We start from the raw sequence: 25835 nt of genomic DNA on the forward strand, positions 1-25835 counted from the left end.
AGAAAAAATAATTTGTTTTCTACTTTTATAACTGTAACGTTAACTTGAAGAGTTATTCGGTCACATAGCATATACAGTATAACATGATAAGATTCCAGGACTTCTAAGTCAGTGGCAAGAGGGAGAGATTAAATTTGTTGGCAAAAACCAAGGTTTCTCTTTTGCACATATGAATTTGGTATACAATGCATTTTTCTCACATACAAAATGGCTGTCTCCCAAATATCAGACCCCCAAAATTGAGGTGCATTTATTAAGCAGGGAAGCTGATTTTCTGCCTGGGATTCCTTCTCTACAGTGCAGCAGCTATGGTATTTCTAGTTCAGCTGAGGGAATCAATTGACTTAATGGCTTATTGTTCTTCACTGTACAGTGTTAATGGTCTTGATATTCCACTATTCAAGCTACCTTTCCTTAGGGAATGTTGTCGTCTGCTTGCTACTCCTGGTTTCCCTATTTCACAGCCTCTTTAGCTCAGACTCTAGCTCTTTTGAAAATCATATATCCACCCATAGAAACTCAAGGTTAGCAGCAGCTAGGGATTCAGGTTTAGTTATACAGGAAAGGGAGGGCAAATCAGTTGAAGATTAGGCTCTGTCCTTGCTTAATGAAACTATAACTAAGGAGAAATCTTTTTTCTTCATTCTGCCATTCAAAAATAAGGTGCATATAATATTTGAGGATGTGTTATATATACCATATTTTCTTGCATACATCATAGCATGCTGCTGCTCTTTTTTGAGATGATTGCTTTACACAGTTCTGAGTATACAAAGCAGTGCTGCTGACTTTAGACTGAGGATCCGTGAAAGGAATATGGAAAAATATTAAGGTTTTCTTCTTACTTATCAAATCTTTGTCTGTCATAGGACAAAACTAATACTGAAGCTTCCTGGACATGGTCTACTTTTCTGTGATTGCACAGTATCCTGCACAAGCCGATTCAAATCCCAATACATATTCATCATTACCTTCATCACTATAAGGATTATAGTCTGAGTGTAGGGCACTGCACAGATGTAGAAAAGACAGCACGTGGTCGATAATACTCAAACATCATAAGTATTATTAACAAAAATGCAATGTAATATTATTAATTCTCATACTAATAATAATTTCTAAATGTACATAATAAAAAAGCGATTATAGATAAAAGCTTTGGTGATTATAGATAAAAAGCTGTTGATATAGAAATATGATTATTTGCTCTTTATTTAATCCCTGTATTAGAGACAAGCAAGCTAAGACACCAAAAAACCCGAGAAAATGGTGAAAAAAATGTTAAAATTGACTTTTTGATGAGTCAAACTCAACCTGTCCTGAAGTTTATTTTAGATGTGTGACCTTTTTGCAACAAATGACTATCCTAGGCAATAATTTTGGGCTTTTAAAACTATTAGCAATTATAATGGAAAAATATTTTATCTATGTCACTTTATCTATCACAGGCCTGTTATACAACACCTATTACATGATATCATACTACTGCTGTGATGTATTTAATTAATATTATTGATTGCCAAACAGAGGCAGCTTCCTAAAACTTTTCAAGCAGATCACATAATTGACACTAGATTAACTTCATTTGCCCATTTTGAACTATCATGAAGACAGATATTGACAAGTTTCTAATTGTTTGCATTATTTTCTAAACAGCAATACTCTAGAATAAGTTACTAATTCCTATTGGGATTATACAGCCATAAACTCTCTTTGGGTTTATCTATGTGGGGAAGTTACTGCAAAATAAACTGGGGTGTGAATTTAAAGTACTCTGGAGGAAACCCTTGAGTGGAATGCATATTTTCACTTTGACAGCTGAGTAAACTACATCACATTTACTGTGGGTTAAGGATGCCTAAATCAGAGATAACTGCAGAATAGCTAATCCACTGTAAATTCACACCCTATCTTATTTCACAGGCCTCTCTCTTTGTGGATGAGCCCTTTGACTCTTTCCTAAACAGTCTGAAAAGGAAACAACACAAAACATTTTAAATATTCACCATTCTAATTGAATGCATTTATATTTCTAGCACTAATATTTATTTATTTAAAACGAGAGACATCTCTGAAGGCTAAACCTCTCCATTCTTTTTAATTTTTTTAAGCGGAAAGAATCTTTTCTAACATGTATATAAACGATAATTAATTCTACAGATAACAGCAAACTGCACAGCTTTGAATCTATGCTTTTAAATATTTTATCAGCACTGGATAGGCAATGATATGGGTCCAAAGTAGGGAAATAAATCTAAATACTACATACAAAGGTGACTGGCTCAGTTTAATGTAAGTATTGCAGGGCACATCCATACAAGCATACACATGCAGTACTGCAGACCCACCTGAGGCACTGCAAACCACATGTGATGCACATGCAGGGATTCACTGTGCTGCTAATTTGCATTACAGTGGGGTTTATGACACCAGGAGATCCCAGTGTCAAAAAAAACAATGGTAGAAAAAAGGAGGGTGGTGCACCTGGTGGCAGCGCATGCTGCCTGAAACCAAAGCCTTGATGGCCGAAGCTGTTGGCCAGGTTCTGTGCACTGGATTGCTGCAACTGGAGCCCCAGGAGGCCCACAGGACCCCAGGCAAGGTGTTGGCCCCAGCCTCCTTTACCCTATCTGGGGCAACTTGCCAGGTGCCAGAGCACGCATGTATGGGTGTTCCTTGGGGACAAGCAGCAGTGGCACAACTATGTGTTGCTGCTATTTGTCCCTGTGGAAATGCATGTGCACACTTATCTGTATGAATATGTAATAGAAACTGATGGAAATCTGTCTGGGCTTGATACTCAGTGAAAATCTGTCCACTAAAAATCTCTCCACTGATTTCAGTGGACATTTAATCAAACTCATAATGGCTATTTAAATGAGCATGTGAAGAATGGTATATTTTTCATAAATATACAACTGTTTGGATGCTTGTGTTTCACAGATCTAATTTTCTTGATCACTCTAATGGCAGACATATGAAAATATTAAAATCACATTTATTAAATAGGTTTTATTAAAATGAGCTTTACTACTTGTTATTTACAACCTACTGAGCATTATGTGCACATAATAAAACTAAGCATGACCTGTTTTATAAACATTCTATTCTTTATTGGGAGTGAACTAATTGATTTGCTACAAATTTTCTAACAGCACATGTACATAACATAACAAACAAAATAGTAAGATACAACATACCAATCAGTAATGCACCATCTTGTTCGAATGAAGCCTTTTCTGGACCACTTACACTGAAAAATAAATAAGCAATTTAAATCACTCATCTTAAGAAAAGCATTTAACTACTTTGTACAATCAAACAAACTTATACAAAAAGCATATTTAAATTACTGTATTAAGAAAGTAAAGTAAGCTTTATACAACATACTATATTTATTCAAATACAAGACAAGGTCTGCCCCCAACTGGCATACGGAAAAAGCCCCTCATCTTATAATTGTATACAAGGAAATCTCACTAAATACATTATCTATCATTAAATTACTGCCAAAACAACACATGCTCAGCAATGGAGACCGACTATGAAGCTGATTAAATGCAGCCAATGCTGAGTATGACTATAAAACAAGTGGCCCACATTGGGAAAACATATTGAGAACACTTTTTTGTGTGTGGCTCTTAAAAAAAATGGGTGGGTGTTCCCTCTGCAGGAAAGTGGCACTAGCACCAGGCAGATCAGAGCCAGCCCTGACACCCTCCCTGTGGTGTCAAAATTGCTACATTTGATATGCTGAGAACCTACCTGCAAAGATAGGTTATTGCAGCCCAGCTGAATAAGCCATATAGTAGTGTTCATTAAATGCAGTCTCTTTCACTGCCAACTTGTTTTGAAGTCATGGTGAGTCACACCTAAACACATTTTGAGCTCCTTTTTTACTCCCATAGCTGAGCTGTGCCGTTCTTTCTCATTTCCAATGATTCCTGTTTCTTCACCAGTATTAAATGCCTGGCAAACATTATGAAATGCAGTCCAAAACAGTTCACCCAGAATCCCTCTGTTGTTCCCTTTCTCAGCCAGGCACATACGTTGCCCTGTGCCTCATCTGCATATAAATTTTTGGAGCATTTCAGGTTTTGTGACAAGAACACCTGGTTTCAGTCATGAGCATGGGCTAATTAGCACATGGCTTCTTTTGTGGGGGCTATCTGGAGTACACACAAATACTGAGCAGTGCTGAGCTGTGGGGTCACCATGACATTAAATGCTATTGCCTATGGTGGCATTCAGCCCAATGAACTTTATAATAATTTATGAGCCTTTGGCTTTGGATTAATATCATGCATAGTTTAAACAAAAAATTATATTACATATGTATATAAAAAGATGCAAGTGCTGCTCAAAAGTGTGGTTATGGAGTACCTCTGCTAAAACTTGCAGCAGTTTCAAAAACAGGTAGCATGCATCAATTCTGAAGGAACTAAGTACATGACTGCTATAGGCAAATCACTATAGCTATGTTTAATTTTAAGGTTATTTCTTCCAAATCTGCTCCTCACTTCCATGTACTGAGAGAGAACAGGATCTGACAGTAAGGAGAAGGGAAAGGGACTGTCAGGGGAAAAAGTTGGGAGGAAGCAGAGAGCAAAGGGGGCTACCTGGTCCACAAGATTTATTTTCCCTGCTGTAGTAGTGGGAAGTGAGCAAATTCACGGCAACTTTCAATAATTACAATGTTACACCTGGAAAATTATAATAACTTTTCCAAATATAAAATCTAATTATTGGGGGGGAGGTCATCTTATAATCAGGGTCCTCTTCTATTCAAGTAAATACAGTAACTACTATGAACTATACAAACAGGTCTGAAAGAAAACACTGGGCATTAGGGGGCTCTGCAGTTTATTGCTCCAGGTGCGCATCTGCATGTGTGTCTGGACCACACCACATTGATCCAGGTTGCACCAGGGGGTCAGCTTGAAAGCCTGGGGCTGCTCGAACTGGGCTCAATGTGCTGCAGAACTGGGCTGGCTGTGGCACAAAGGTACTTCAGTGTGGGGATAGCCAGCAGGCAGCCCCCACACTGACTGGTTGGCTGGGGAACAAAGATGCTTCATTGTTTATACATGCACTATTTGCACGAAAAACTCTGTAGCTGGGTTGTACTTGTAAAGTTTATTAGTTTTGTGCACCCTAATAGGGGTGCACGTGTAGATGTTGAGATGTTTACTGCACAGTTAATTAGTCAACTATGCAGTAAATTTTTCCTGTAGGTGTGCCCAGTGTTGCTCAGTATCCAGATTGAAACTGAGCTATTTTTATCCCCTCCAGTACCATATTTTAAAATAAATGCTACTTGAAAAAAAATGTAATTTTTTCCATGAGCACAAACAGGAAACTAATAAGTTAATTTGTATTTGAAAGAAAATTAAACTGGCAATAGCAAGTCCTCAAAGGAAAAGAAAAAAACTTAAATATCATGAATAAGTATGGTGGAATGTTTGTAAATTTATCTAAAATTGTGAAGTGCCATCAACATCTATACAGAATTACAATGAATGAGATGGCCTGGGAAACTATTTTTTGTCTGTAAAAGCCACCTACCTAATATTTCTATGAAAGTTAAAGAAAATTTAAATAATGTTGAAATGTTACAAGTGTCATAACCACAACGTCCCTCATAAGCTACAAAATCTACTGCCAAAGTATGGGACTTCCAGCAGAGCAAAAGGATTCTATCAGCTTTGCTCCTAAAATGTTGTTGTCATAAATTACTACCTCCTCCCAAAAGTCATGATTTTGAATCCCATTTATTCACTGCTACAGCAACTGTGATGCTGGCTAATGTTTCCTGATCGTGAATATTGCCCCAGACAAGCTTAAATGATGAGGCCAATGATTTTATGGCAAAATACTGCAACTATTTATAACAAATAGCTATTAGCCATTACACAACATCCTTCAGAATTGAAGTCATCATTCTTCTGGCCTCTCATGAGGCGATGGATACAGCTTTAGAAAGATGTCCCCCTCCAAGGTGCAGTCTATCCTCCTTACTAAAAATACAACGCTGTAGATGAAATTCTCTAGCCACACCCCAGAGCCCTTCATAAGTAAATGAGTACCTAACCAAGCCCAAGCAAACTGTTTTTATCCTTCAGATTACTATTGTCCCATTTTTTACTTCTTTTTTTAGAGGATATGTCTAGTTTCATTGCAGCCGGATCATTTAGGAAGACAGAAAGCAACCTCCCCTTGTTCTTACAGCTACAAATCAATAGCAACCAAACCTAACATGGACTCTTTACTGTGGGCCCGCATTGCCTAACTGTTCTTTCTACACTCAAAAATAAGTTTAGAACGATTTAAAAATATTTATCACACTGAACTGAACAACTTGAACTTAGAAGCTTAAAAATAAAAGCTGCTTCTTTACATTGATTTTTTTCCCTATTCAAATCCATAAACAGAATTCATAAACTGAGTTACTTCCATTGATCTATTTTCAAGTTAAGAGAAATGACTGCTATATAAAATTACTTAGTGTTTACAAACTGAAGAGAAAATAAAAATGTGTCCACTTCCTCATCTATAGATTGAAAAGCCTTTAAATACCTCTACAATCTCAATTCTATACCTACATAGAATATGAATTTTATCAGCAGCTTTGCGAAGTATCTCTCATATAAGCAACTTAACTGAAGTACAGTTTTGGCAAAAGCATACTAATAAAAAGTGCACTCTCATATAGTTAAAACTTATAGTTTTACTGCTCTGCATCATTTCAGCAACTGGAAAAACAAGGAAGTGCTCCATTCAGAATAGTAAAAATTTCAAGAGTACTCATCCATTTAATCAAAATATACATTTAATACTGCAAGTAATTGCACACTGAATTCTTTCTTTCATTTTCTATTTGTGATTTGAACAATGCCTCTGTAATTTACATCTGACTGCTATACATGCATCAGGTATTTTCAGGAGGGGACTTTCTGAGTCTCATTTTACTTGATAAGGCTCTGTGCCCTTCTGGCACCAGGGCTTTATGGGGTAAAGTAAATGGCTGTTAGTAGCAATGTTAGTGTCTTGTTCTATGTTGCTATGTTAGTAGTGGCCTGAAACCTATAGGGGCCAGAGGAAATGCTACAAGGACATGCTGAAACCATACCTCAAGACAACAAATGCTGACATCAAGAGCTAGGAGGAGCTGGCTGTTAACCCACAGCACCACAACCTCAATTAAGTGGCAAACCATTTTGAGGTAAAGCGTCTTGCTCTTGAAGCAGAGAAGAGAGAGCGGAGGAAGGAAAAGTAGAGAAATCCTGGCCTATGGCCTCCTCTTCCTTGAAGAAAGACCTGCAACTTCTGTAGATGGGACTGTGACTGAAAGATTGGATTCTTCTGGCACCTCAGATCAACAAACCATGGGAGAGATCGTCCTCAAATTAAGGGATTGCTACAGTGGCTGCTATATCGCTTCTAGGTGTCTGTTGCAGATATAGGGAGAATCATCTGAATACATGGTATGGAAAGTATTCTCAGGGTAAATGTTGCTGGTAAGAGATTGCTACTCATACTTGATGGTGCTTCAAATGAGTGTTGACTGTACATGGAATTGTGAATTGGCAATTACAATGAGGCCTTTTCAATAGAAAGTTTTACAATCTGTGATTTTATCCCGGCTAGAGAAAGACTAGTATCATTCTGTTTAAAGAAGAGTTCAGGGAATCCAAAAAGCAGATCTGAAGAGATGCACTTGACTTTTGGGAGACATAATTTTAATACTAGTAATCCACTTAATGAGACTATAGTGGTAATTCAGCCTATTTTTCTAGTCTTTTGTTAGCCTCTGTAAGTAGTTAATAAAGCTAGCAGACAAGGTTCTGAATTCAAGATACCTTATTTTATATGGGAATTATTAAGAGAATGTTTATGATAGAAATATAGAAAAGAAATTCTATTTAATGGTAGCTGCCTATATAATATAATACTATACAAACCTCATGGAATTCTGAAATGCTCAAACATTTGTTGTATTTATAAAATCTCTCTTTTGAGACTAAGATGATTCACCAGACCATTAGCCTACAACAAGATTTGGTATCGTATTTTATGCTCGTGATCATCTTTGATTTTCTTTTTAAAGAAGAATGGCTAGGGAGTCTATTGCAAATAAGACTGATGATAAATTATACCCTTACTTTATTCCTCCAGATTTAATTATTTGGATATATATACATTAGTTCTGATCAGAACAGCTACAAAGTGAAAAAAAAAATCCCATTCTGTAAAATTGCATTATGTTTGTGTCACTGTTCCGTGTCAGTATATAATGATTTTCTCATTATCCCAATATTTGTAGCCTGAATTATGTTGAAGGAGCATCTCAAATAGTTGCATGTTGTTGATATTCTAGTATGAAGCCATGAAGCCAAGTTTAAGTGGGAAATATTACTAAATGAAATATCCATGTCATATACATTATTTTGCTGAGTTGGAACTTGTAAGAATTGTTTTTACAAGATGATTCAAGCCTCAGTATATAGGTTAATATACTTAAAAGGTCCAAGAGTAATTATGGATAATTTGGTAAATATTCTATATACCAATGTCTTAGCCCCTGTGTTTTTTAACATCTACTTTTCATTTCTGCTTCTTCATGCATTCAAGGATAGCAATATTTGGTGGAATGTACTCCTTCTCCTCTGTTGTCAGGGCCCAACATCTTTTCTCCAGGCAAACTGATGCAGGTGTGGATAAAGACTTCTGTTTGCTGCTGGAGGTCAGAAGGTTCCAGCTTCCACCTTCTTGGGAGTCCATGTTCTATTCTTTTTCCAGTGCCGCCTCTGGCAGTCCTTCCTTGGCTGTCCTAGAGGTCATATCCACTATCGAATCAATGAACTCATGGCTGAGGATGCTTTGGAGCCTCACTACCTCCTTTCTTAGTTCTCAGACCTGCTCCCTGAGGTTCATCACCAGGAGACACTGCTCACATTGCAGGCACTCCACACCCAGCTGTCACTCAAAGGAGTGTGCAAGTCGCAAGTCCCCACAACTTCCAACCAGGACCTGGTGGAAACCTTGATGGTGAGTGGTCCTGCCTGGCCAGACACCTCACAGGTGCAAGCAGAGAATGAGCTGGCAGTGGTAGAGGCTGTAGTATCAGCTGTAGTATTAATACTTTTAAATGAATGATTGAGACTGTCCAACTGTCTTTAAAACAGAGAGATGACACATTCCATTCATCATATAGGCAATTATGGAACACTGTTGTTGGGGGCAAGGCACTGAACAAGGTTTCCAGTCAAGCATGGCTGAATATCCTGAAGGATAATAGTAGTACCTGATGGCTATGGCAGATAAAGAAATTTAATATGGCAAATATAGGGAATTTTAGGACCTGGATTTCATCTTTAGATATTCTGCATGATGAAATGTAATACTGAAATGATACCAATAAAGAATCTAATTTTTAAAATGTTACTGCAAGGAAGATGATGATAATAATTAATATGTTCAAGGCCTCATGTTAAGGTCATTAAGGAGACTTTTCTTTCAAGGCATTTATTGAGTAAACAAGGACAGCAACTGCTTTTTTACTTTTGTATGAAGTTTAAATCTACACAAATTGCATTGACATAGAGCGCAAAGTAGGCTGAATTTGGTATTATTGGAGCTTTAAAGGTAGGTTGGCAGGCAACTGTCAATCCTCTGGATCATGGTGTACATGTAACAGGTCTAGTCAGATGCCCAACGAATCTGTTTGTGGCTGCCAATCCCAATTTGAGAGCTATACTGTTTGTTACCAGTTTCAAAGATCCATCCAAGTCTGACTCACTCAGGGAATTCATGGGCAGGATCTCCTGGGGAGGTCAGTCTAATGGAGAAAGGAGTCCAGGATAGCTGGTTGCATTTTAAAGAAACCTTACTAAGGGCGCAGGAATTAACTATCCTGATGCACAGAAGATTAGCAAGTATGGCAGAAGACCAGCTTGGCTTAGCCAGGAACACTTCAATGAGCTAAAACACAAGAAGGAAGCTTACAAGAAGTGGAAATTTGGACAAACAACTAGGGAAGTGTGTAAGAGTATTGCTTGGGTGTGTGGGGATGAAATTGGGAAGGTCACAGTGCAACTGGAGTTGCAGCTACCAAGGAACATGAAGGGTAACAAGAAAGGTTTCTACAAGTATGTCAAAAACAAGAAGAAGATTGGGGAAAGTGTGGGTCCCTTACTGACTAGGGGAGGCAACCTAGTGACAGATGATGTGGAAAAGGCTGAAGTACTCAATACTTTTTTTACCTCTGTTTTCACAGACAAGGTCAGCTACTAGACTACTGCATCTGGCAGAACAATTTGGGGAGGAGGTGAGCAGCTGATAGTGGTGAAAGAACAGGTTAGGGACTTTTTAGAAATGTTGAATGTGTATAAACCCATGGGATGCAATGAACCCGAGCATGTTGAAGGTGATGTGATTGCTGAGCCACTGGCCATTATATTTGAAAACTTTGTGTGTTAGGGAGAGGTCCCAGATGACTGGAATAGGGCAAATACAGTTCCCATCATTAAAAATGGGAAGGAGGAGCATCTGGGGAACTACAGCCCAGTCAGCCTCACTTCAGTCCCTGGAAAAATCATGGAATAAGTCCTTCTCACATGGAGCAGGTCCAAGTGCATTTCTAATCACTTGGAAAAGAAGGTTATTAGGAACAGTCAGTCACCAAGATCAAGTCATGCCCGACCAACCTGATTACCTTCTGTGATGAAACAATTGGTTTTGTGGATGTGGGGAAAGCAGAGGATGAGATACAATGTTCTCACAAACAAGCTAAGGAAGTATGGGTTGGATGAATGGATAGAAAATTGGCTGGATTGTTGGGCTCAAATGTGAACTTGGGTTCAATGGCTTGATGTCTAATTGGCAGGTGGTATCAAGTGAAGTGTCCCAGGAGTCGGTTCTGGGACTGATTTTGTTCAATATCTTCATCAATGACCTGAGAGAGAGGATGGAGTGCACCCTCAGCAAGTTTACAGATGACATCAAGCAGGGTGAACCAGTAGATATGCTACAGGGTAGGGCTAGGATTCAGAGGGACATTGATAGATTGGAGGAGTGGACCAAAAGAAATCTCATGAGGTTCAATAAGGACAAGTGCAAAGTCCTGCACTGAGGATGAAGCAATCCCATGCATCTGTACAGACTGGGCAATGACTGGCTAAGCAGCAGAAAAGGACCTGGGGGCTACTGTGGACAATTAGTTCAATATGAGCCAACCGTGTACCCTTGTTGCAAAGAAGGCTAACACCACACTGGGATGCATTGGTAGGAGTGTTGCCAGCAGACTGAGGAAAATGATTATTCCCCTCTGTTCAGCACTGGTGAGGCCACATCTGGAGTGCCATGTCCAGGTTTTGAGCCTCCCATTACAGAAAGGATGTGGACAAATTGGAGAGAGTCCAGCAGAGGACAACAAAAATGGTTAGGGGGCTGGGGCACATGACTTATGAGGAGAGGCTGAGAGAACTGGGCTCATTTATTCTGGAGAAGAGAAGACTGAGGGAGGATTTAATAACAACCTTCAACTACCTGAAGGGTGGTTACAAAGAGGATGGAATTAGACTTTTCAGTGGTGGCAGATGACAAAACAAGGAGCAACAGTTTTAAGTTGCAGCAAAGGAAATTTAGGTTAGATATTAGGAAAAAGTCTTTCAGAGGAGAATAGTAAAGCACTGGAACAAGTTACCCAGAGAAGTTGCAGAATCTCTATCCTTAGAGGTTTTCAAGACCCAGATAGACAAAGCCTTAGCTGGTGTGATATAGGTTAGGTCCTGTGTCTGAAGGTTATCTAGGTAACTTCAAATAACCTGGATCTGAGTATATTTGTCTGTCACCAGAATCTTGGTGTGGGCAGAGAAGCTGATCAGTGTCCCGTTGCACACCTCAAGAGTCTTTCCATCAGTTGAATGAGGTGTGACCTTCATGTCTACACACTGACATGATGCTAGACTGATATCATGATGTCAAAGATCCTTGCATGAAGCATACTTAAAATGTGGTGTAATATCTCACAAAGGCACAAAAGGCCATCTGTCTTAGAGCTCAGAGGCATCACACCAATGCTCTTCAGAGATCCTGAAGCTGGTTCAAGAGGCCAATTATTGTTTAGTTTCTCTTTAATGGAAGATAAGCTTTTATACTAATTTGGCATCTAATAGTGCCCCTATGAGATCTATAGGAAAATTGGAGAAAGTGTGGATTTGTGGCAATGAACTTCAGAATTACTGAATCAAGTTTGTCATCTGATTGATATAATCAGCCTGTTATCCAGATAATTGCAGATACTGATACCTTGTAACTTTGAATGTACTGCCCCAACTACTACCCATTTTCGTGAGCATTTTCAGTGTTGCAGAAAGATCAAAGGGGAAATGATCAAATGATAACTGAGATGTTTGTACTATAAATCTGAAGTATTTTATCTGATACTGGGGTCACCAGCTATTTACCCAGCGTTGTGTACAATATAGGTGCTGAAACAGATGATGGGATTGTAGCTGGAAGTGCAGTGGTAGTCTGAACTGGAAGCTGGATGTAGCCTTCTTCTTGCTGACCAGAAAAGTGTGAGTCAATGTCTCAAGAAAGAACAATTGTATGTGGGCTTCTATCACTCTCAGAAAGCTTAGAGAAAAAGCAACAGACAGAACATCTCCCTGATAGAACAGGCATTGGTAATGCCCCTTGCTAATAGGCATTGGACTGTTACACAAGGTACAGATCTCTGCTCCTCAGCCTCTGCCACTATATTGGTACTGTTTGGAGTGTGGTCATGATCATCTCAGCCAACAAACATATTAAATGAAAAGAGTGCATACATATGTGGACAATGGGATGATCAGTTCTATACAGTAACCAATTAATCAGGTAACTACTTTTCTAAGTAATGCTAGCACAGTGCACAGAGAATTGGCGTATAATATAAAGCTCTATCTTGCTATGTGGGAGGTAAGAAGGAACTGTACTTTATGCCTTTGGGAAATACGAGGCATTGCTGGCTGAAAGAATCTAACACTATCCAAATGAGGGGGATGAGCACCCAGAAAAATTCCCATGGATTTGAAGAAACATCAAAAATGCAGAAAATATAGGCACCATAGATTATACAAAATTATATTTAGGTTACCCACAGTTGGGGTTGGTATTGCCATATGATGCTCCACCTTAGAAATAAAATAAATCAGAGGATTATTTTTAAATTATTAAAAAAAATAGTTTCTAATATGGTCCATCACCACCTTTTAAGCTTCCTGGGCTAAATGCAGTATTTTAGCAATGCATTTTATTGCTGTGTACTAGCATTTTGTATTATATTAGATATTCTAGAAAACGCTGTAGGCATAGGACATAAAATACTATTGGAAGGTAAATAAAAACAGGCAAATTTCAAGGTTTTTTTTACTAGGCATTTAAGCATAACATTTAACAACTGTAACTACCAGCCATGTTGGTCTCAATTTGATCTCAGTGGAGAAAGTAGGGAAAATGTGTACTGATTCTCATATGTATCTTTTGTATTTTTATATATGCTTAAATTTTTGCATTACTAAGCTTTTGATCCATCAAGATTTATTTTAAAAAGCAAAATATAATTTAAAATGAAGAGGTCAAAAGTCTGTGATGCATCTGATGACCTCATCTAAGCTATCATCTCCAGGTTGCTATCTTTTTTTTTGGCAAGATATTATGTACCTCTACAAATAAAAGCTGGAAACAAATTTAAAAACATGAAATCATTCATTCCAAATAAGTATTTAAATACGGATGATTATTTAAAATGCCCTGTAACCAAAATGTAGCTAAAAATTTAGTTTCAAAACTATTTGGACCTCCGTTTCATCATGCACCTGAAGCAGACAGTGCCAATAAAATAATTACAACCCTCAGCAGACATGTGAATGTGCATAATAGTTTTACTGCTAGAGCTATAGAAACCTACTACTGACAGGGAAACACTTGCCAGCTGGGACACCCAGATCCCAAGATACGGACTGCCCTGTTTTGCATCATTATCCACTTCTCTGCAGACATCTCTGAAGGCCTCTTTTCAGATTCTTATACTGGTTGCTGTGCAAATGCATACAATGTTAGTATCGAGTCTGCTAACTGCTCTACTGGCTTGTTCTCTTTCATGCCATATTCCATTGACGCAAGCTGATTAGAAGGAATTTAGTTTATTTTCCATTATAGGGTGCAAACAGAGAAATCTGTTACAGTAGCATGGGCGTTTCCCCAATGTGTACATTTGTGCAGTGAATGCTGGTTTTATGAACACCATTAAGTACTGAATCCTATTTCACTAAGTTTTCATTACAATACATGCGGCTGAAACCTGAAGAATCTTTACTTCAAGTTGGGTTTTTTTGTTTTTAAAAAAATCTCACAATTGTAAAATTTGCAGTTTCATTGTGTTAGCCTTTTCTTTGTGAGTAGAGTCCCCAGGGACATCACGCTGACCTTTTAAAACCTTCTAGAAACACCACCTACATAAATAACCTCAGCTACATGGGGTAAAAGGACCTCCAGACAACATTAACATGAAGAGAGAGGTTATAGAGGGCTAATGTCAAAATGCACTGTGAGCAATAAGTAATGCACACAAACCATGATTGATAATGACTAGCACAGAGCCTTAATTCATCTTTTCTCCATCATTTTACTGAGAGGGACCATATCAAATTAAATAGTGACCCAGCAAGGGTTTATTCAACCATACAAAGCAGGGGCATGAAGGAAAGACAGATTAAAGTGGCAATGACTGCAGTGTAATTGCAGCTTCTTAAAGGAACAGCATGGTTCAAAGAGGAAGAAGGGGAAATTTGTAGATGAAACAACTGAATAACAAAAAAGAAACCTGGTCTAACAAACAGCAAGTGCAACTGATGCAATAACTGCCATTCAGCATGAATTCCTCCTATGTTGTATTACCGTAATAAAAGGAATTCCTCCTCAAAGTCTCAAGTGGGGACTTCCATTAAACCTTAATCCATGCATGTCATAGTCTGTTTAGTGTTTACAGTAGCTGGTAATCATATCATACAGGGAGACACACACACACACACATATATGCATACTAATTTTTAACAGAAAAATATTTGGATGAAATTCTTGATGACTATGGTTGTCTTTTTCTTATTCACATTAAAGTAATCTAAATATTTATGCCATTGGGTAGATGCAAATTCATTATAAACTTTTTTGAGAGTCTCTCCAACATTATACATTTTAATATAGCACAAAACATGAGGTCCCAAACCTAATTAAGCCTTTAGATAATCCTACAATACACATAAGATTGAATAACAAAACTCTACTGAGTGACTACAAAGCACTTGGCTACTTTGGGATTTTTAAATATCACTACATAACTATCAAAACTTCACAGAAATTTCCGCTTAGGGATACTTTATTCTTTAAATATTTGATTTTCAAGTTATTTAGACCATGATGGATTTGTTTCCTCAACCTAAGTTATTACATTCAAATTTATGATCTACAACTCTTCATTTCTGTAACACAATAGTTTTCTTGATAATTAAAATGGTCAGAAATGCAGAAACTCAATCCCAGGAAGTTAAAAGGTATAATGGTAGAAAAAACTATAAACGAATGTTGGGTCAATTGAGTATTTCATTCTTAACTTACAGCTATAACCTAGTAGAAAATATATAACCTGGACTGCAAAAACATACTTGTACAAACTGGTGCCCCAATTCCATGGGCAAAAAAATAAAAACCTCATATTGAGAGTAGCAGAACATTTTCTTAGGGTAAAGTTTAGGATGGGCTTGGAAAATTTAATATTCTTGTTTCCTCTCACTTCTAATCAAATGAGACTTAAATGAATCTGTGTTACTTAAACCTGTAATTTCCCTCTAAAAAGTTTCTTTGTAGTTCAATATCACTTGGACAGAAACTGAAACAGCAGAAATGTGAGTTCTTTGTGCACAGTTCTCTTTTTTGCTAGCACAGAGAGTCTATAGCTATGGAGACCCTTTCTTACCTCATGCTCTGCACCCCACAGAGGCCTTTCTAGGATGTCTTTATATTCTTCCAGTGGTGCTGGCGAATGTAGTTTATAAAAGGAAATGTGAGGTAGGCAAGTATGTTTAATGGGATGTTTTCAGTAAAGTGTTTTAAATAGATAAAAGTGGTCTATGTTTAGTCAGTGCCAGAAAGCAGCCGTAAACATGGACTGGGTAAAGGTCAAAAGGTCTTTCTGAATGTTAAGTAATCTAGTAGTGGGCTGAAAGATGCAGAAGAAGAGATGGGAAAATAAGAGGTGGCTGATCCTACTAGCAGGTGTAATACTGCTGCTACTAAACTTCCGTGTTAGTAAATTTGTCTGTCCAGCCCTCCCCTCCCCTCCCCTCCCCTCTCCTCCCCTCCAAAATTAGATACAAACATGAACTTAACTGTTTAGGCAGGTGGGAGGCCAGAGGTGCGTCTATATGTCCATTAACATGCTTTAGCTAATGTACATTAAATCTAGTGCCCCCGGGCTCCTGCACACATGCGGGGAGCCTGCTTCAATGTGCTACAAGTCTGCTGGAGCACAGAAATTGATGTGCTGCAGCAGCCTTGTGCATCATGTGTATCAGCATCGCCATATGTCTCTACGCCGGAAGTCTCCATGCTGATGGGAGTGCATTTTGAACTAAAGCTCATTGGACACGTTTTATTTCAAAGTGCCCTGCTGCCATTTTTTCAGCGTGGGGATGCCTGGCATTGCTCATACACATAATACACAGGCACTTCTAATTAGCTCGCCCAGCACCACCTCTGAAAGCACACATAAAAACACCTCCCCATTCTGAGGTACTAAGAAAATGTGCATTTGCTTGCCTTAATGAGCATTAACTAAAGAGCATGGGTACTCATGGGGATCATCTACAAGTGAGCTTTAATATATATTAGCATATTTTAATGTGCATTAAAGCATCACTAAAACATGTGGGTGTTTATACATGAACTTGGGGAGGCAATGGGGCTAGGGGGGTAGCTTTCATTAGAGCAGCTCTGAGATTACTCTAATAAAAGTGCCTGGAGCGTCATGAGTATCACGTGTCCCCGCGCTAAAAAATGGCGGAGGCAGCAATTTACCTAACGCTTGTCAAACAAGCTTTAGTTAAAATGTCCCCGCCACCATTTTTCAGTGTGGGGACACTGATATACGTGATGTGTATTGTTCACTATATCTAATCAGTGGACTTGTTCCAAATGCTGAACAGCCTGTGTGAATCTGAGACACAGCCATCCAGTAATAGAATTAATTGATTCTTAATATGAGGAGTTTAGTTTTGGAGAGTTGGATTGCCTGTTCTTTAATAACAGAGTTCTCACATGGAAGGAAAGAAGGAACAAATGAAGAGTTTTCTCCTTTAGCTCCCACCATTGTTAACTGACTGAAATGAGAGAAGAGTGTGGCAATTATCAGGCTCCAGCAGACGTGCTTAGAGCAGCCTCAATACACGTGTATAGGTGCCCCATGCTATATAGTTAATGTGCATTAAAATAGGCTAATACACATTAAGTGCCATTTGCCTGTATATGAGCCAGGAGGGTGCTCTGACATGCTGTAATTACAGCACATCAGAGCAGACTCAATTAATCACCAGCTTCTGTGTCTCATGTATCAGCATTCCCATGCTTCAAATGGTAGTGGGGTGCTTTAACTAAAGCTCATTCAACAAGATTTAGATAAAGTGCCCCTGCTACCATTTTTAAGTGTGGGGAGGCTAATACAGGGGACACTCCAGGCACTTTAATTACAGTGTCTCTTGGAACTGCACAGAACATGTGTAAAAGTGCCCACAGTTTTTATAGATTTCATAGACATTAGGGCTGCAAGGGACCTCGGAAGATCATCGAGTCCAGCCCCCTGCCCAAAGGGCAGGAAGTCAGCTGGGTTCATAGGATCCCAGCAAGATAAGCATCTAGTTTGCGCTTGAAGGTGTTCAATGTAGGTGCTTGAACCACCTCCAGTGGCAGGCTGTTCCAGACCTTGGGGGCTCAGACAGTAAAGAAATTCTTCCTTATGTCCAGCCTGAAACGGTCTTGTAGTAGTTTATGACCGTTCGACCTAGTCATCATCCCTTGGGGCGCTCTGGTGAACAAACGTTCCCCCAGATACTGGTGGTCACCCCTGATAAACTTATAGGTGGCCATCAGATCACCCCTGAGCCTGCGCTTTTCCAGGCTAAACTGCCCCATGGCTCTCAGCCTGTCATTGTAGGGTCTGCTTCCCTGACCTCTGATCATGCGCATGGCTCTTCTCTGGACTCTCTCAAGCTTCTCCACATCCTTTTTGAATTGTGGAGCCCAAAACTGGATGCAGTACTCCAGCTGTGGCCTCACCAAGGCCGAGTACAAGGGGAGAATGACGTCCCGGGATTTGCTTTCCTGGTATGCTCCCTGCAGGACTTGACCAGTGCAGAACAATCCTTCTTGGTGGAGAACCTTGCATTTATCGGGGTTGAACACCATCAGATTCTCATCCGCCCACTTGCTGAGCCTGTCCAGGTCAGCCTGGATCACCCGCTTGTCTTCTGGTGTGGATGCTTTGCCCCAAAGTTTGGTGTCATCGGCGAACTTGGTCAGTCCGCTTCTGACTCCAGTGTCCACATCATTAATGAAGATGTTGAACAATATGGGTCCAAGGACAGAGCCTTGGGGGACCCCACTGGTCATAGGACACCATGATGAGTGACTTCCATCAATTACTACCCTCTGGGTCCGACCATGGAGCCAATTTTCCAGCCAGTGGATCGTGGAGGACCCAAGGCGACAATTGGCCAGTTTCTCCAAGAGGCAATCGTGGAAAACCAGATCGAAGGCTTTTTTGAAGTCAAGATATATGACATCAATCTCATCTCCCTTGTCCAGGTGACAGGTCACCTGGTCGTAGAAGGAAATGAGATTGGTCAAGCAAGACCTACCTGCGACAAACCCGTGCTGGCTATCCCTTAAGATGTTGGCGTCGGCCAGTCCATTAAGGATGGCCTCTTTAATAAACTTTTCTAAGATCTTCCCCGGGATAGAAGTCAGGCTGATGGGCCTATAGTTAGCCGGATCCACTTTCCTCCCTTTCTTGAAGATAGGCACCACATTGGCCTTCTTCCAGTCTTCGGGCACTACACCAGAGCGCCAAGAGTTTTCAAAGATCCGTGCTAGAGGCTGGGCTATGATGCTCGCCAGCTCCTTGAGTACCCTGGGGTGAAGATTGTCAGGGCCGGCTGACTTGAAGGTATCCAGGTTCTCAAGATGTTCCTTCATGAGGTCAGCATTAATGGAGGGCAGGGGATCACCCTCACCCGGACTTCCCTGTCCCTTAGCGGGCATGGGCATCCCATGGGACTGATGAAAGACCGACGCAAAGTACCCCTTTAATAGGTTGGCTTTTTCCTGGGTGTCAGTTGTCAGTTGCCCCATCTGGTTCAGCAGGGGTCCAATGTTGCCCCTGCTTTTCCTCCAGCTCCCCACATATCTGAAAAAGGACTTTTTATTGTCCTTGATGCTCGAAGCTAGTTGGAGTTCAGTTGCAGCCTTGGCTTTCCTGGTATGCTCCCTGCAGGACTTGACCAGTGCAGAACAATCCTTCTTGGAGGTGACTCCCATCCTCCATCCTTTGTAGGCCTTTCTTTTTAGCCTCAGAGGTCTGCTAGGTCCCTGGAGAGCCACGGGGGGTGCTGTGCCCTCTTGCTGCCTTTCCTCTGAGATGGTTATGTGATACTTACTGCACATTAGCCTCTTTTAATGTGCATTAAGTAAATAACGCAGGTTTTTAGTGACACTTTAATGCATATTAAAAGATGCTAATGAGCATTAAAGCACATGTGTAGATGCATCCTATGTTTTTGGCATTAAAGCTACTTAAGTCATATCTACATAATAAAGAGCGTCTATACATGAGTGCTGAGCTTTGATGAGCTAGAATTCTGCACTCCAGCAGCCTCCTGAATCTTGTGCATCAGTGTCCTTGTGCTTAAAAATAGCAGCAGAAGTAAGTGCCCTGCCACCATTTTTAAGTCCAGGGAAGCTGATACAGGAGACATGGCAGCTTTTTAAATTAGAGCAGCCCTCAGAGCTGTGTATATACACAGCATATACACAGCAAAATGAAGGTGGGATTACAACATGTGTGTGGAGGCCAGTGCTTGCTTTAAGTCTAGCTAGCACAATAAAAACAGTTGTGAAAATCTGACAACACAGGCTTTAGCCTGGTATAGCAACCACAGGATAAGCTTATTGAGGATAGTATGTACCTACTCAGAGGATCTGCCCATGCTAAGGACCATGCTGCTGTCTTCCCTACTACTGCTACCTGAAATAGTGAGAATGAGGCTAGAACTGTCCACTTACATGTTCTACAATCAAAACCTTTGCTCTTCTGTTTCTAGGCTATGTAAGGCTACACGCAAACACTTACTGATGTGCTTAGCTTGCAAAAATGCAAGTAATCACCTTATATTTATGAAAAAATTTACTTGCTTAAAGTTAAGAATGGTTGCTACTGCTTGCTGGATGGCGATTGTTTGATAAACTACTTTTACAACCAACAAACAACTAAACAAAAATAGTGAGGTTTTGAATGGCCTCATCAATCTTAAGTGTAAACTGCAATTGAGGTATTTTCCTTATTTTTGGCTGCCAGTTGGACATTAACAGACCCAAACACTGAGTTACTGATGATGGAATAAAAGGGAATTCTACAACACAGATAAACAGAAATTATAACCAGTAGGGGAATTATTGCAGCCTTTAAAACCATTAACTTGGCTTTCATTTTAAGAGATCCATTCATTGGTTGATCCCCTGTCAGGATAGGCACAGAATCAGGTATAAATGATGCATATCAGTTATGTGCTGTCAGGGAGAGGTTTCCAAATTTTAGAATAGAGAAAGAATCCAACTTCATGCCCCAGAAAGGGAATACCACATCTTTCACCTTACAATATTAAGTCTCTCTTCAGATCCCCTGTTAATAGGATTCCTTTAGCCAGCAGATGGATTGTGAATACAGGCAGTTTCATCTACTAAAAGACAACATAAATCATCATTGAGAAAGGAGAGACTGCAGTAAGGTTATCACCATACAGCCTTCTCCATGAAAGGTTTGCATTAAAGCATTAGTGAAATTAATTCATCTTTCATAAGAGCTTTGAGCAGTATCTGTGATCTATGATAACAACCAATTTCTCACTATGGGGAAAAAAAATTACCCAGCCCTGATAGACTACACAAATCTCCTTTTTTAAAATGGCCTAACATTATCTGGAGTGTTGCTCCCAGAGGCATCATTTGAGACTCCTGCCCAACCAAAAGGACCCATAAATCAAGACAGAAAGTTTTGTTAGTTTTATATGCAGTGGGTTGTAATTATTTTGAATTGCATTATGCCTCAATCATTGTAATTACTTTTAGATCATCCTTAAGCGGCAGTAATAAAAAGAAAAGAAATCAGTCTTAAACCAGTTCACACACACAAAAAATGTAAATGCATTGATAAAGGTCTGGCTAGAAACATACAAAAGCATGGAAATTTAGTACAAAGATTAATATACAACTCATGAATCCTGCTGGGCCACTGCTGAACCCCTTACTCCCAAGGGTGAGAGAATGTTGAAGCCAATGGAACTACAGATGCAAGTACCTGTTCACCACTAGCAGCTGCTGCAGCTAGTGCAAAACACAGCAGCTTGCCTTCTGGCAGGTGTGGGGGATTGTCAGGAGAAAATAACTTCAATGGTCCAGACTCCGAACTGGCTCCAAATAGCATTTTTGGGAACAATTCAAAGTGTTATTTTTTATCTAAAAGGCCCTAAATATTCTAGGTCCTACATACCTAAGGGGCCCTTCCTGCCTACAGCTATCCCTAAGGTCAGCCAATAGCAACCACCTGCAAGTACATCAGTATGCCAAGTTTTCTTGGCAAAAATTTGTGGAAGATCATTTTCAGTAGTTGCTCCTCAGCTCTAGACCTCCCTCTGGAAGCTTGCCAGCACCCAAGTCTGGACATCTTTCAGTAGTGTTGTAAGACCTTCCTTTTTTGGGCAGACTTTTAGCAAACAAAGTTCGGCTAGGATAGTGTTCGGAAGGGAAGGGATCTCTGATTTACAATGATATTCTAGCTCCCTTTTAAGTTATTTTGTTTTCTTGCCATTCCCCTACTTTATACATTATTCTGTTAATAAGTTATTCTGTTAATAAGTTATTGTATTATTGTAAGCCAAAACTAAAACTCAAATATTATTTAACCTATTTATTTTTCAAAATCTCAATGGCCATGTCTACATGAGACACTGATTGTGTAGCAGAAAGCCCCCTTTTCTCTTGCCTGCAGTTGCTCTCCTCTCCTTGGATATGTTTTTCCTCTTCTACCTTTTCTTCCTTCCTCTTTCTTTCACTTTAAGATAAGGAATTGTGTTTTAAAATTTGTATGTGTGCATTTTGTTTCTCCCCTTGTATTTTGGTATTTTTATCTATTTGTGTGCCATGGCATTACTTTTGTAGCTTATATTTTATACTCCTCACCTTTCAACTTTCAATGAAATGTGTTTAGTTTCAGAAGTAAGCTATACATTGTAACAACGTTAACAAGGGCAGGAGTCAAACTGCCGCTTCCTTGTATCAGGCGGGCCCCTGAAAGAGTGAGTGAATCAGTGATTGAATGCGTAACACAGTAGCAGGCAGAAATTAACACCTAGGGAAACCGCAGATCAACCAACGGAAGAAATCAATAGAGGACAACGTAGCAACCCGGAATTCTCTAAAGGTCACTGTTCAAGGGCTAGAAGCCCTGGTCTGAGTTAATCAACGCCGGGGACCAACTTTTGGGCTGAATATCTCCAGGTCGACCGCTCCCAGAGCCCTATTCAAAATTCATCAATGGACTCCCAAACCCTGCATGTACATGTGGATGACCCCTGGGGCTGACAGATGCCATCTAGTAGCCACCGAGGGGGAAGTCCCATGAGGGTCAACGACCCCTGGATTAGGCAAACCTGAAAACTGGGGAGTCACCAAAGTCTGCCAAGGACAGATAAAAAGCAGTGAAAAGTGACCCTCAGCGGCGCCCTCTTGATCTCCAACTTGACCAGCATCTGACCTGTACAGCCAGAAGGACCAGCCGGCGACCCCCTTCTGGAGGATAAGACCACGCTGAAAGAAGCCTCGACGGCAGAATCCAGTGCCTGTGGGATAGGTATACCTGACTCTTGTAGCTCACTACTGTGTGTGCGCATGTGGGGACCAGCCCCAAGGTTTATGATTTAACTTCATTACAGTGCTTCAATCTGCTTAATAAACCAGAATTTTAAGGATCCTGAGTTGGACATTTGTAGCCAACAATTGCACAGTTGTTACTGCATAGTCATTTAGTACTTTTACAAACAAGTACTAAGTGGTGGTGCTGTAACCTAAGTTATTGTGCAGCAGTGCTGACAAATGTGTTTTTTGTGAGACAGTAGTGTTGCATCACGGTCGTTGCCGCATGATGCTACTGCATGGTAGTATCAGGCTACTGCGCAGTCAGCATCTCATGTAGACATGGTCAATATAAATTAAAATACTACTAAAAAGCATTTAAACTTACCTCTGTCCAGCCCCCCTTATGGAGGGAAACCTACACAGCTAAATAGATTCATATTTTTGATTGTATGCCATTTCTGCAAACTTAAATATAATATCAAATTTTTCAGACATTGCTGCATCCTTCACCATCAACATGTAATATATATGTCTATATCGACATATCGATATAGATATAGCGATATAGACATATCTCTATATCGATATGTCAACGTAGATATAGAGATATAGAATATATAAAATAATATGTAAGAATATAAAAAAATAAAACAAACAAAATCCTAAAAGGAAGATTTTTGTTGAAGTCACCTCTAAAGTATGTTTTTTTTTAAAGATTACATTATTTATACGCTAATCTCCATCTGAGTTTGATAAATGCATTCTATTTATATTATAGGTTTTAGGAAATAAAAAGCAAATTCCCCACCGCCACCTAGAGATTTAAGACTAGATTCTGATCGTATTTAAGTAGGAGTAAGGAAGCCATCAGTACAATTAAAATCAGATTTTAACACCTTATAGATTCACAGATTGTAAGGGGCTGGAAGGGACCTTGCAAGATCATTGAGTCCAGCCCCCCTGCACTAAGAGAACTGGGGTCAGGTGATTGCTTCACCTCTGGAGGGAGGTTATTCCAGTCTGGACACCCTGACTGTGAAGAAAAGTTTGAAATGTTGAAATGTTTTATTGGAATATACATACCTCAGGGAAATAATCCTGCGGAAACTTCTCTTTTTCCAGCATAGGCGTGCTTTCTAATGTATCTGAGTAGATTTCTTTTCCAGTAACTTTCTTATACTTTTTAGCTAAGAAGAAATATAAAACACAATTAATGCACATCTATATTGCAGCAACTAGCTTTATACATTCAAACAACAAAAAAACAACAGAATTTCCAAAACAGATGCAGTCTTGGCAGAGTCATTTGCCATGTGAAAGCTGAGCTTTTCTTTATGGTAGGAAAAGGCAAAGTTGGAACATAGGTTAGGAAATATCCTAGTTGTGTTGGGTACTGTGCTGGTTTAAAGGCAATGGGAAAATTTAACTTTTTAAGTACTATTATTAGTTAGTACTTAAAAAGTTATTAGTTTCATGATACTTAACATACTTGTAGATCATAATCTTATAGGACATTTGATAGAAATTCCTGTCAAAATCATGGTCTCTGATATGTTTGATCAGGTCACTACTGATATCAAGAAATATACACCACATAGTATTGAACATGTTATATAAATAAATCAGTTAAAAATGCTGCAGTTTAAAAATGTCAAATGGTTCTATGATTTAACTATCAACTTATTTATTTTCTAAAAATATGCCTATTCTTTACCCTAGATATGATATAAAATAATTACATAATTTCTTAAGCAAACCAATACCAGTTACAATTTTGCTTCATCTTTGTGCCACATACCTTTTGTTCAACAGTAAATTGTAATCCCCTTAATCCATATAGGTTTGACTCAAATTTGAGAAGATCTGCCTGGGTAAGGGAGTAATTTTTTTCACATAAGTAACAAAGGTAGCTATCTTCACAACAGCTCCAGTATGGTGGGGTGAGTCTTTTTGCTACAAATCAGCCCCACCCCCTCTGATTCCCTCCCTTTGCTTGATCTGCTGCTTTGCTTTCTGCCTCCCTGCCTTGTGCATCCTGCCTGATCTGCTGCTCTGCTTTCTGCTCCCTGCCCTATCTGTTGCTGGGCTGCCTGTTCTCTCCTTGATCTGCTGCGTGGCTTTTGGTGAAACAGCCCATCCCATTTGCAGAACTGGAGCAAGCTATAATAGTGTACAAAAATCTCCTTGTATGTGCTGCATCACCACCAGGTGGGTTTCCTGATACAACCATAGTAGAATACCTGTGGCAGCAAACTCTTAAGCAGACGAGCCCTCAGATTTTAAAGAACAGGTGTGTAATTGCTCAATACTACTCTTTGGAGTCTTTCAAAAAGAAGCTGAGTCACACTCCTACAGTTCATAGAGCAATAACATTTCATGGACAATGGTATAAAAAGCACACTGACATCTTTAAATATTCAGCACAACCTCGTCATTTCTGTAGATTGTTGGGAGGTTACCATCACCTAATGTAATCACCAATTTCTGTGCTCTAAGTCAGATCTAAAATCTAAATGATTGGGGCCAAGGAAATGCAGATGACTGGACTGAAATTACCTCATCACAACTGTCTGAGGATTGTCCCACAAAAGGAATATTCAGGACAGAGCAAC

The 25835-nt window shown here is 39.6% G+C and overlaps 1 protein-coding gene across 3 annotated transcripts in view; it reads right to left on the reverse strand.

The window, feature by feature from the left end:
• Positions 1 to 25835, reverse strand: part of INPP5A (inositol polyphosphate-5-phosphatase A) — a 457340-nt gene that overhangs the window by 154075 nt on the left and 277430 nt on the right. For all 3 annotated transcript variants that reach the window (XM_014607835.3, XM_019484184.2, XM_059730011.1), the window contains exons 6-7: positions 24307 to 24410; positions 3201 to 3253 (exon numbers count right to left, since the gene is read on the reverse strand). In XM_014607835.3, the coding sequence (XP_014463321.1) occupies positions 3201 to 3253; positions 24307 to 24410 (157 nt within the window). The remainder of the gene's footprint in view (positions 1 to 3200; positions 3254 to 24306; positions 24411 to 25835) is intronic.

The sequence above is a fragment of the Alligator mississippiensis genome, chromosome 6 (genome assembly GCF_030867095.1).
Source record: "Alligator mississippiensis isolate rAllMis1 chromosome 6, rAllMis1, whole genome shotgun sequence".
Classification (NCBI taxonomy): Eukaryota; Metazoa; Chordata; order Crocodylia; family Alligatoridae; genus Alligator; species Alligator mississippiensis.